This window comes from Hypanus sabinus, chromosome 1 (assembly GCF_030144855.1).
Source record: "Hypanus sabinus isolate sHypSab1 chromosome 1, sHypSab1.hap1, whole genome shotgun sequence".
Taxonomy (NCBI): domain Eukaryota; kingdom Metazoa; phylum Chordata; class Chondrichthyes; order Myliobatiformes; family Dasyatidae; genus Hypanus; species Hypanus sabinus.
In genome coordinates, this window is record NC_082706.1 from 36,913,026 (window position 1) to 36,926,675 (window position 13,650).

Below are 13,650 nucleotides of genomic sequence, written 5' to 3' on the forward strand. Positions count from 1 at the left end.
GATGTACTGGTTAGAAGGTTAATTGGTCAGTGTAAATTGTCCTAGGGTTAAGTTGGGAATGCTGGGCAGGGACAGAAGGGCCTATTTTCAGCCCTCAGTATCTCAATGAACAATGAATTCCATTTGGGCAGTCTCCAATCTGATGGAATTAACATTAATCTCTAAATTTCATCTACTTTCCCTCCTCCCCCTTCTCTGTTTCCCCCATTGTGGCTCCCCTCTCACCCCTTCCCAACATCTGGATCCCCTCGTCCTTCCCTCTCTCCCATGGTCCACTCTCGTCTCCCATCAGATTCATTCTTTTACCTCTGCCATCTATTCCCTTCTTTTCACTTCATCTCTCCCTCTCCCCCACCATTTGCCAGCTTGTACTAATTTCCTCCCCCCACCTGATCGTGGCTTCTTCCCCTCCCTTCCAGTCCTGAAGTTTATTCCCCTCCATCGAGTTTATTGCCCTCGAAGGATGGGGCCTCATGTGCTGAGTTTGTTGCTCTCATCAGGACATTTGACCCCGGTAGGTTCCCTCCCAGGCAGAGGAGCCGGGACCAACTTACCGCTGAGGGAGCAGGGACCAAAGATGAGGACACACTCCTTAAGCAGCCACGCCATGAATCGGGGGTCCCTAGCAACGGGGAAACAAACTTTCCGGCAACCATGGCAACGGGCAACATGAATCGGATGTGCCACGAAATGTGTTCCTTTGCGGCAATACACTAAATATAAATTACAATGAGGATGATGGCCTCCGACTGTCTCGAAGGAGAGTGGAACAGGCCTGGGCTCAAGGCGTGGAGCTCCTGAGATGCCCAGCTGTCAAGATGCCCCTCTCAGCCTCGCCAGTGTGGTCCAAAGTGTGCTCGGCTGCAGGAGGATGTTCAATGATGTCCGGCCGCCAGACGGGCTCCACTCCGGATTTGTTGTCTGGGTTTACTCCCGAGGCTGCCCGTAGCTGTTTACCCGTAGCTGGGTTCGTGTGGCTGGGCCAGGCCTCCTCCCGTCCTCTAGTTAGTGTGTGTTGCCGGTGAGGAGGCACCTCACGAGGCTGTGTACCGGCGGGGAGAGACTCAGCTCCCCTTCTCCCGAGAGCTGGAAGTGAGAGACAAGCTCTATCCACTATACCACATCGACGCATCGCAGCCACCATCTGACACACTAATTACAATGAGGTGTACAAAGTAAAAATAAGTAAGTAGTGACAGAGAGAAAAATAGTGAGGTCTGTTCATTGTCCATTCAGAAATCTGACAGCGGATCCTAAAACATTTGAATTTCTTCAGGCTCCTGTACTAGTGAAAAGAGGGCCCGTCCCTGCGTGATGGGGTCCTTAACAATGGATGCCTCCTTCTGTAGACATCGACTGCTGAAGATGTCCTTGACTGTGGGGAGGCTGGTGTTGAGACTGAGCTTTACAACCCTCGACAGTATTCTAGACCCCACCAAGACACCATGGCAACGAGGAATGCGAGTATGCCAGGACTGTAGTAACAGGGAACTCCAGCATTCTGTACCCTCGCAGAGGGTCAATGGTGGCACCCTGGATACCCTCGCAGTGGGTCAATGGTGGCACCCTGGTTACCCTCACAGAGGGGCAACGGGCAGTTCCCTGGACACCACAACAGCAAGGAACACAAGCACATTGGTCTATGACAACAGAGAACAGGATCAGTCCTGGCTACAGCAACAAACTGGGTTGGCCATGTACCAGGGGATGGCAGATATGCCCAGTGCCCCGCTGGAGTTTACAAGAACCACACTGTAACAATCTGAGTCACACAGCGAACCCTGCATTCAGCAACCATCCCCACCCCAGGGTCAACAGCAGACGATGTTTCAGAAAGGTGACGTCCATCACCAGCAACCCCCAGTTCCTTCTTTGCTGCTGTCTTTAGGCAGGAGACACAGGGGCCTGAAGACCCAGCAACAGCTTCTGCTGATGGAGGCTCCGATAGGCAGGATTGAAAGAGGTTGTAGACTCGGTCCACTCACGGGCACAACCCTCCTCAACGTTGAGGACATCTCAAAGAGGCGGTGCCTCAATACAGGCCCACACCTCCCGGAACAGGTCCTCTTCTCATCGAAGAGGCCTGAAGACTCAGGCCAATCGATCCAGAAGTAGTTCCTTGCTCAGCACCACAGCTTTCTGAACAGCCCTGAACCCTTTAAACAATACCTCAGTATTCATTTTGGTAACTTACAGTAACTTTATGCCTTTGCGCTGTACTGCTGTCACAGAACAACACATTTCATGTCATATAATAAACCTGGAGGACTGTGTATGTGCGTCAGTGAGCGGGAGCCAGGGTTTCCTGCAGCTCATTTTGTCTCCCAGTGACTCAACGTACATCCTCCCCATCCTCCTAACAAGTTGACGAGTCAGGCTGCTCGATTACACCCAGTGGCCACTGTGCTAACCACGACACTACCATAGCGGTCAGCAAAACGCTTCACAGTACAAGCAACTTTCTGCCACTGCCTGCAAGGAGTTTATACTTTCTCCATGCGTGGGTTAACTCCGGATGCTCCGGTTAACTCCCACATTCCAGTTAATTGATCATTGCAAATTGTGTTAAGCTAGGGTTAAGTCGGCGTTGCTGGGCAGCGCAGCTCGTAGGGCAGGAAGGGCCTACTCCGTGCGGTATCTTAATAATAAACCGCATCTCCTGTAGCTGATAAAGTGGCCACCGTGTGAGTGTTGATGGTCTTTGCTGCTGTAGCCCGTCCCCTTTAAGGTTCAGCACGCTGTACTCTGCTCTTCTGCAGGCTCTAACAATTGCCTATCTGAGTCACTGTCACCTTCCTGTCAGTTTGAACCAGTCTGGCCACCCTCCTCTGACCTCTCTCATTATTGCCCACAGAACTGCCACTCACTGGATGCTTTTTGTACCATTCTCCGTAATCTCTAGAGACCGTTGTGCGTGGAAATCCCAGGGAGATCGGCAGTTTGAGATCCTCAAACCACCCCATCTGGCACCAACAATCATTCCATAGTTAAAATCACTTAGATCACATTCTTTCCCTGTTCTGACATTTGGCCTGAACAACAATCAAATCTCTTGACCATGTCTCAATGCTTTTTAAACACTGAGTTGCCGCCACGTGATTGGGTGATTGGATATTTACTTTAATGAAGGGTACAGGTACAGCTGATGAAGTGGTCGCGGGGTGTATTTTGGTATTAGTCCATTAGGAGCTAGCTGGTCACAGAGTGGGGCAGTGAGGAAACACGCCATGCTGAATCTGTCTGGGCCATCAAACAATTATCCATGTTTCACTCCTTACGGACAGTGCCGGAGGTTGGAATAGAACCTGAAGCTGTGAGGGAGTAGCCACACCCATTGCATCTCTTCTGTCAGCACCCATCGAGCGAGCTCAGTGTGGGTTTAGAATGACCCTCAGCCGAGAGGTACAAATTTATTTATTTAGAAATACAGTGAGGATTCAGGCCTTCCACCCAACAGCCCACCTATTTAACATTAGCCCAAAAACAGGACAATTTACAACCACCAAGTAACCCTTTGCACTTTGGACGGTGGGAGGAAACCCATTCACAGGGTGAATGTACAAACCCTTTACAGACGGTACTGGAATTGAACTCCGACCTCTGGAACAGCCCGAACGGTTTTGCACTAACCGCTGTGCCTTTGTGGTGTCCACAGCAGCGTAGCCAAGTTTAGTCAAGACCTCAGCTCTGATGAACGTTGCTGGGTTATGTCACGTATGTCCATGGACATCAGTACTGAGAATTTCACCACTAAGTCAACATTTATTTTCTGTATACAAATAAAATTACTTACTCTGAATCATAATATGCTGAATCACATTAAGAATAAGGGGTAGGCCATTTAGAACAGAGATGTAGAAAAACTTTTTCACCCAGAGAGTGGTGGATATGTGGAATGCTCTGCCCCAGAAGGCAGTGGAGGCCAATTCTCTGGATGCATTCAAGAGAGAGTCAGATAGAGCTCTTATAGATAGCGGGGTCAAGGGATATGGGGAGAGGGCAGGAACGGGGTACTGATTGTGTATGATCAGCCATGATCACAGTGAATGGCGGTGCTGGCTCGAAGGGCCGAATGGCCTACTCCTGCACCTACTGTCTATTGTCTATATTGGTGAAGGCTTGAATCATCCACTCTCAGTCTCGGTCTCCTATCGACCCCATAAAAGTTAAAATCTTATGTTGGCACATTATCCAAAAGCCAGCAGGACCTCAGTAATCTGTCCCACAATAAGTGTCCAGGTGAGCAAGACACGGCTCTATTTGGTTATAAACACCAGAGATTCTGCAGATACTGGAAATCCAGAGCAACCACACACAAAATGATGGAGGAACTCAGCAGGTCAGACAGCATCGATGGAAGCGAATAAAGAGCCCGAGACCTGATGAAGGGCCTCGGTCCAAAATGTCGACTGTTTATTCACTTCCACAGATGCTGAGTTCCTCCAGCATTTTGTATGTGCTGCACTGTTTAGTCATAACAGCAAAACTTATACAGTTGCACACAGATGATGTCTCTACTTTAATAAGGCACTTTTAAAGGCATTTTATTTATTCAATAACAAGTATGCATAGTATCGATTACGGGCTCCATTTGGCTGCAGTTATTATCATTGGCACCTGGATCATGTTCAAACGAAGCATTTTATTACCAACCCTCCCACAGTATGAGAAATAATCTTGAGTCAGATGTCTTCCCTCCTGTGTAGCGCCCCCACCCCACACAAGACGGTCCACGAAACACACTGTGGCAAACAGAGCAAGTGCAGAAATAGACGGGATTGTTCCTTCCTAATCCTGTGAGCACGGAGGGATTGGGACATCGGACCAGACAGTCGTCCATGAGGCAGCTCGGTGGTACTGGTCACCGACAGAGGAACGGCGGCTGGTTGGAGTTCTTTCCAAAACGAGGGTCGTTGCATCACAATCACTGATGACGGGAATTCTGCAAGATGTTCACAGCTAATCGAAGGTGTGCAAATCCACTGCCCTCTCCCTCAGTGGCTGGACAGCCAACTCCAATCCAGAGACTAAAAGAAGGATTGAAGCGATTGAGTAAATCTGACACTTTTAATTGCTACATCAGTTATGTATCTGCAGGGCAAGAACTACAACGGAGTAATAATAATATTATAATACATTAATACATATCAACAATTTTCTTAAAAATCTTGAAAGAAAGTGTTTGAATTTTTGACAGAAGGCAAAACATACCTCTTACCTAAATCACAAATGACCCATCAAGATGTCATTCTGCTACTTGATTACAAACCATATAAAACGGTAACATCGTGTATCTCGCAATTAATCTCCACTCACTTATAATATCCTTACAGAAGAGCAGTAAGGATGCCGTAAGGGTATGAAAGGATGTAAAGCAGAACTGATGATAGATTCTGTCATTCTAGATCAGGCAGAAATCTTTCATGTTGCTATATTGACTACCAAAAGGCATTTGACTTGGCCCTTCTCTCATGGTTAATAGTTCTTAATATATATACACACACACACTACACCCAATACTTGTAAAATTCCTTCAACTTCTGATGAAACGTTGGTGTACTATAATCACCTGATATATTAACAACCAAAAAGAGCAAACACCGTTATCAAAACCAAGACATTTTCCAAGATGACCCTAAACCCACTATGTCTAGCTTTGAACCGCTCTCTAATTTACTGAATCGAACAAAAATAAAGCATCGAATCAGAAATAACCAAACAAATTACACCTTGACACAACTAAACATGAATTGTATATGCTTGCATGGAGTGCTGAACCTTGTTTTGGTTAATGAAAGTATATCCTTAGAAATTTTATCCGACTGTTGTGTGAATTTTTAATGTCTGATATTCCTCTTCCTTCTTCTGTCCTAGGTCGTGTTAATCTAACATATTCAAGTCTACATAAATTTTTCTAAAATTTGTAATTTCAGTTCTTAATTTTCTTTGAAAATTTTCTAGATTGGTTTCAGACATTGTATCAGGATGAGAGATGACCTGTACAAGATGATGAGAGGCGTTGATCGTGTGGATAGTCAGAGGCTTTTTCCCAGGGCTGAGATAGTTGCCACAAGAGGACACAGGTTTAAGGTGCTGGGGAGTAGGTACGGAGGAGATGTCAGGGGTAAGTTTTTTACTCAGAGAGTGGTGAGAGCATGGAATGGGCTGCCGACAACGGTGGTGGAGGCGGATACGATAGGGTCTTTTAAGAGACTTTTAGTAAAGGAGCTTAGTAAAATAAAGGGCTATATAGGTAATCCTAGTAATTTCTAAGGTAGGGACATGTTCGGCCCAACTTTGTGGGCTGAAGGGCCTGTATTGTGCTGTAGGTTTTCTTTGTTTCTAAGCCAAAAGAATACGTTAACATGGGTATAGTGAAAGTGTTTATTGCCTTTGGTATATTTTTACTGTTGAGCTCTGTTTGGCAGATTTTCTTACCTTGAAGTAAAATCTGCCAAAGGTTTTCCCTTTATCACACTATGATCTATTTTCTTTGCTTGTTGATATCCCAGACACTTGTATGTTTCATATTCGTCCATCGGCTGTACTGTATCCTGCTGCTCGGTTGTGTATTCTACTAGCTCCATTAAACCTTTCTTTATGTTTATCCAGTCCAAAGTCCACGCTTATATCTTTCGAAAATAGATCTACTATTTGAATTAATTGCTTTAGCTTTACTGATGAAGGAGCATATAATTTCAAATGATTCATGGATCATTCAGAAATCTGACAGTGGAGGGAAACTCTTAAAACATTGAGTGGGTGTTTGTTTTTATCATTTCCGTTTTTGCACTATTTTTAATTTAACTAATTAAAACACATATATTTACTGTAATTAATTTTATTTTATATATTTATCATGTACTGTACTTCTGCCGCTAAGTTAACAAATTTCATGACATATGCTGGTGATACTAAACCTGATTCAGGCTCCTACAGGGTCAAAGGGCATGACCTGGGTGGGGAGGGACCTTTAATGATGGGTTCCACCTTCTTGGGGCGTTGTCCCAATTATTGTTTTAACTCCCTCTGAGCTTGCAGTAAAGTTTTGAGCCTGAGTCAAGGTGATGGGATAGCTTTTAGTCATGGTGCCTTGCATGGACGTCAAGCACCTGTTGCTGTAACGCAGGAGAGGTTGGATAGTGAAGGCCGTTCCACACAAAGCCCATTAACGCTCCTTACAAGCACATTGGATGGGGGTTGGTGGGTTAGATTCAGAGTAAAGCTTCCTCGACATTCCCCCATCAATCACAGCAAGGGCAAGTTCAGCATGAGACGCGTGCAGGGAACATTCTCCCTCAGAAGAGGACAAAAATTAACAAGGTTGAAAGTAAATGAAAGCGCATTGAGGCCAGTCTCACCTGTAAGGAATTCTCCCGGTCCTGAATTGTCTCCTGCATAGCATTTAGAAGCTGACTGCGATAGTTCTGACTTTCTTCAATCATCAGAAGCGAGTCCTCGCTGAAAGAAAAAATGAGAACCTGTATTTCACAATCAATAAATCCAGCTGTCCCCAACCGTCAGTCTGACGCTACTATTTATCAACTTTGTGTGTATAACTGTAATCTGGTTGAATCACTGACCCATGCATAAAATTATTGGACAAAAGCCAGAAGGTGATTAACTTGAACTTTCCAGATTAATTAGAATCATAGATCACGGGGCAGACCCTTTGGCCCATCTGCTCCATGCTGAGGGAGGCCCCCAGTGAGCGCTGATCCCACTTCCCTAAGATTTCCAGACACTGGCTTTATTTGTCATATGTACATAGAAACACACGGTGACATGTGTTGTTTGCATCAACGGTTAACACAGTCTGAGGCTGCCTGCAGATATCACCGTGCTCCCAGGCCACAGCTCACTAATCCTAGCCGTACATCTTTGGACTGTGGGAGCAGTCGGAGCACCCGGAGGAAACCCACATGGTCACGGGAGAACGTACAAACTCCTTACAGGCAGAGGCGGCAATCAATCCCCGACCTTACAACTTGCGCTGTAAAACGTTGTGTTAACCGCTACGCCACTGAGTCACCCGCAGTTGGCGCATATCCCTCTGAACCAGGGGTCCCCAACCTTTCTCGTTCCATGGACCCCTACCATTAACCGAGGGGGCAGCCTTTGTGAGCTTTGATATCCATGTACCTATCCTTGCAGGAAGTTAAACCATTTAGTGAGAAGACATTTCTGCACAGGCAGGGCAGGCACTTGTACCTCTTCCTCCTTCCCCCCACTTTCTTGCTCTGACCCCAGTCCTGATGAAGGGTCTCGACCTGAAACGTTGACCGTTTACTCCTTTCCATAGAAGCCTCCTGGCCTGCTGAGTTCCTCCGGCCCTTCGTGTGTGTTGAACAAATAAGCCAATGGAGGTAGCAGAGTCGAGAGGAACAAAGTTCAAAATGAATTTATTACCAAAATACTCTATGTCACCATACACAGCCCTGGGGTTCATTGTCTTGCGGGCATTCACAGTAAACACAGCATCAATGAAAAACCACACACAGCAAAGACAGACTGACTGACAACCATGTTCGAACACTGTAACGACAAATAAGCAATAAAGATTGAGAACATAAATGGGAGGTATCAGCAATGAACGGACTGTGTGTTTATCAGTCAGCAAACAATCTGCTGCAGGAAGCCAACAGCACGTGTTGGGGGAACTGTCAATGTTAAGGATCGACAATCCGCACCAGGACCCCATGTCACGCGTCCTAAAGGAGGATTGTGTCCCAAAATGCCAACCATTCATTCCACCCCACAGAAGCTGCTCAACCCACTGAACTTCGGCAGGCTATTTTCTTGGCCCAGGGTTCAGCCGCCGCAGTCTCTCGCGTCTCCAGTATGCTACGGCCGGCAATTCCTGCAGGAGAATCAATCAGATCTTTGGACAGCACCAGGGGTGATGTTACAGCCACGGGGACTGAGATTGAGCTGACCACTCCAGATGATTTGAGTGCAAAATCTCCACGTGCTGGCAAACAATAATACGAACAGAAAGGCTGGAAACACTCAGCAGGTCGGGCGGCATCCGTGGAGAAAGGCACAGTTCATGTTTCCGGACACCTGAAGCATCAGTTGTGTTAGCTTTGGCAGATGCTGCCTGACCTGCTGAGTTTACAGTTCCTGTTTTGGACGGAGTGCAGACCAACCGGGGATGAACGAGGATTGGGGGAAGGGTGGGGGTCAATTCTACCACATCAGTGACCGAGAGTTCTTGGTAAAGATTTGAAATGTACACAATAGGAGAGGGAGTTTGGTGATACTCAAAGTTAGCTGAGAAGAAAAAAGGTGGTTAGAACAGTTTAGAGTGAGTTACAAAAAGAGAGCAGGTTAGAGAGTGATATTGGCAATGTTATAGCTAACAGCACTGGGCAATTGGTTAACTGTCGTTTCCATCGGTCCTTCCCAAGGAACTGGATCAGCTCAGGCTCTTCCGACCCAGAAACCGTGATGATCACCGTCCGACCACAGACCGTGCCGATCACCGTCCGACCGTCAAAACGTGACGATCACCGTCCGACCACAAACCGTGACGATCACCGTCCGACCACAAACCGTGCCGATCACCGTCCGACCACAGACCGTGCCGATCACCGTCCGACCACAAACCGTGCCGATCACCGTCCGACCACAGACCGTGCCGATCACCGTCCGACCACAGACCGTGCCGATCACCGTCCGACCACAGACCGTGCCGATCACCGTCCGACCACAGACCGTGACGATCACCGTCCGACCACAAACCGTGACGATCACCGTCCGACCACAAACCGTGCCGATCACCGTCCGACCACAAACCGTGACGATCACCGTCCGACCACAGACCGTGCCGATCACCGTCCGACCGTCAAAACGTGACGATCACCGTCCGACCACAGACCGTGCCGATCACCGTCCGACCACAAACCGTGACGATCACCGTCCGACCACAGACCGTGCCGATCACCGTCCGACCGTCAAAACGTGACGATCACCGTCCGACCACAAACCGTGCCGATCACCGTCCGACCACAGACCGTGCCGATCACCGTCCGACCACAAACCATGCCGATCACCGACCGACCACAAACCGTGCCGATCACCGTCCGACCCACAAACCGTGCCGATCACCGTCCGACCCACAAACCGTGCCGATCACCGTCCGACCACAGACCGTGCCGATCACCGTCCGACCACAAACCGTGACGATCACCGTCCGACCACAGACCGTGCCGATCACCGTCCGACCACAGACCGTGCCGATCACTGTCCGACCGTCAAAACGTGACGATCACCGTCCGACCACAAACCGTGCCGATCACCGTCCGACCACAAACCATGCCGATCACCGTCCGACCACAGACCGTGACGATCACCGTCCGACCACAGACCGTGCCGATCACCGTCCGACCACAAACCGTGCCGATCACCGTCCGACCACAAACCGTGACGATCACCGTCCGACCACAGACCGTGCCGATCACCGTCCGACCACAAACCGTGACGATCACCGTCCGACCACAGACCGTGCCGATCACCGTCCGACCACAGACCGTGCCGATCACCGTCCGACCGTCAAAACGTGACGATCACCGTCCGACCACAAACCGTGCCGATCACCGTCCGACCACAGACCGTGCCGATCACCGTCCGACCACAAACCATGCCGATCACCGACCGACCACAAACCGTGCCGATCACCGTCCGACCCACAAACCGTGCCGATCACCGTCCGACCCACAAACCGTGCCGATCACCGTCCGACCACAGACCGTGCCGATCACCGTCCGACCACAAACCGTGACGATCACCGTCCGACCACAGACCGTGCCGATCACCGTCCGACCACAGACCGTGCCGATCACTGTCCGACCGTCAAAACGTGACGATCACCGTCCGACCACAAACCGTGCCGATCACCGTCCGACCACAGACCGTGCCGATCACCGTCCGACCCACAAACCGTGCCGATCACCGACCGACCACAAACCGTGCCGATCACCGTCCGACCCACAAACCGTGCCGATCACCGTCTGACCCACAAACCGTGACGATCACCGACCGACCACAAACCGTGACGATCACCGTCCGACCCACAAACCGTGCCGATCACCGTCCGACCCACAAACCGTGCCGATCACCGTCTGACCCACAAACCGTGACGATCACCGACCGACCACAAACCGTGACGATCACCGTCCGACCCACAAACCGTGACGATCACCGTCTGACCCACAAACCGTGACGATCACCGACCGACCACAGACCGTGACGATCACCGTCCGACCCACAAACCGTGCCGATCACCGTCCGACCACAGACCGTGACGATCACCGTCCGACCCACAAACCGTGCCGATCACCGACTGACCACAAACCGTGACGATCACCGTCCGACCCACAAACCGTGACGATTAAACCTTGTCCGAGAACTCTGGCAGCAGTGAGACAGATGGCGGGCACTGTCTGTTGCATTCTGCAGTCACCTTGATGTTTCAATCTCCCTCGGCGATGGAGTCAATAAGACCATAGCATAGGAGCAGAATAAGACCATTTAGCCCATCAAGTCTGCTCCGCCATTCCATCATGATTCTCGATCCCACTTTGCTCCGCGAGCCGGCTTCTTGGCCTCCAGGCAGCACGCTCCAATCGAAGCTGCCCGGAATGCTCTCTGAGCGAACAAAGTGCCAGATTGGCCCGATAACACGCCTGCAAAATGTACATCACAGAAAGTAGCAGAAGCACATTTGAAAGGAAAAGAAGGCATAAAGAGAGGGAAGGAAGTAGTTTTGTGAACGGTCTGGAGGATGTCGCCTTTGGCGGCCTTGTTCACTGGTGCCATCTCCTCAAATCATGAGAGAGAGAATCTCTCCTGTCCACCCTGTGGCTCACCAGGCAGAGGCAATAATTACAAGCAAATGTGTAGGAGATGAGAATGCAGGGAGATGTGTCTGGGACCAGGGACATTCTGCCTGAGAGGCTGGTGGAAGCTGTTCCTGGTGAGGTGAGGGGGCAGCCAGTACAGGCGAAAACAGGGAGCTTGGAGCAAGAACATCGAAGAGTACAGCACAGTACAGGCCCTTCAGCCCACGATGTTGTGCTGACCCTTTAACCTACCCCAAGATCAATCTAACCCTCCCCTCCCAGATAAACCTCCGTTTTTCTTTCACCCGTTTCTCTTAAACGTCCCAGCAATGATTTCCACACACCCACAACAGACTGCAAACAAAAAACTCTACCTCTGGCATCTCCCTACCCTTCCCTCCAATCACCTTAACATGATGCCCTCTCATACCGGCCATTGCCGCCCTGGGGAAATGTCCTTTGCTTCAAAGAGAAAAAGCCGAGCTTGCTGAACGTGCCTTCAGAAGGTGCACTCTCTGATCCGGGCAGCACGCTGGTAAATCTCTTCTGTGCCTCCCCGAGAGCTACCACCTGCTTGCGATATTAAGGTGAGGAGAGCTGAACAATACTTCGTCTGGTTTAGTACTACAAGTACTAACCACACTCAAAGTACTTCCAGAGTTCTACAGAGCTGCAGCATTACCTCTTGGCCCTTGAACTCAATTTCCTAAATAATGAAGGCTAGCACACCTTAAGCACCCCATTAACTTGATGGAATGCATGGAGGGGCACCACAAGATCCGTTACTCCACACTGCTAAGAATACTGCCATTAACCCTGTACTCCGCCTTCAAGATTGCCACTCCAAAGTTCTCACGATTCTGGGTTGAACTCCCCAGCCCAGCTCTGCATCCTGTCAATGTCCTGTTGTAACCCACGACAAGCTTCTCATCGAGTGAGGGCAGCTTGCGGGCGAAAGCCCTCAGTGTGTGCAGCATGATTATATCACAACATACCCATTTCTTGGCTTCTCCATGCTTGAGATGGCACGTGGAGGGGAGATGGATTGGCTGGGGGCAGACAGGCGGTTGGCGCTGATATTCTCCGGACTCCCACTCACCGGGCCGCGGACTTTACTCTAAAAGGAGCAGAAAGTAAGGTCAGGCTTGGCTGGGACTGTGTGCAATCTGGACAGAGGCTGGAATCAGTTCCTTTCAGCAGAGAGTGTGTGAATACAAAAACAACAACAAAACTACGTGACCGTGAGTCTCTCCCCGGCCGGAGTGACCGTGAGTCTCTCCCCGGCCGGAGTGACCGTGAGTCTCTCCCCGGCCGGAGTGACCGTGAGTCTCTCCCCGGCCGGAGTGACCGTGAGTCTCTCCCCGGTCGGAGTGACCGTGAGTCTCTCCCCGGCCGGAGTGACCGTGAGTCTCTCCCCGGCCGGAGTGACCGTGAGTCTCTCCCCGGCCGGAGTGACCGTGAGTCTCTCCCCGGCCGGAGTGACCGTGAGTCTCACCCCGGCCGGAGTGACCGTGAGTCTCACCCCGGCCGGAGTGACCGTGAGTCTCTCCCCGGCCGGAGTGACCGTGAGTCTCTCCCCGGCCGGAGTGACCGTGAGTCTCACCCCGGCCGGAGTGACCGTGAGTCTCACCCCGGTCGGAGTGGCCGTGAGTCTCTCCCCGGTCGGAGTGGCCGTGAGTCTCTCCCCGGTCGGAGTGGCCGTGAGTCTCTCCCCGGTCGGAGTGGCCGTGAGTCTCTCCCCGGTCGGAGTGGCCGTGAGTCTCTCCCCGGTCGGAGTGGCCGTGAGTCTCTCCCCGGTCGGAGTGAC

At 50.2% G+C, this 13,650-nt stretch overlaps 1 protein-coding gene across 5 annotated transcripts in view; it reads right to left on the reverse strand.

The window, feature by feature from the left end:
- Nucleotides 1-3,736: 3,736 nt before the first annotated feature.
- The window catches only part of ikbkb (inhibitor of nuclear factor kappa B kinase subunit beta), a 146,028-nt gene continuing 136,114 nt past the window's right edge, over nucleotides 3,737-13,650 (reverse strand). For all 5 annotated transcript variants that reach the window (XM_059967681.1, XM_059967690.1, XM_059967699.1 and 2 more), the window contains 3 exons: nucleotides 12,839-12,960; nucleotides 7,362-7,461; nucleotides 3,737-5,027 (listed from right to left, as the gene is read on the reverse strand). In XM_059967681.1, the coding sequence (XP_059823664.1) occupies nucleotides 4,995-5,027; nucleotides 7,362-7,461; nucleotides 12,839-12,960 (255 nt within the window). In that variant the 3' untranslated portion in view covers nucleotides 3,737-4,994. The remainder of the gene's footprint in view (nucleotides 5,028-7,361; nucleotides 7,462-12,838; nucleotides 12,961-13,650) is intronic.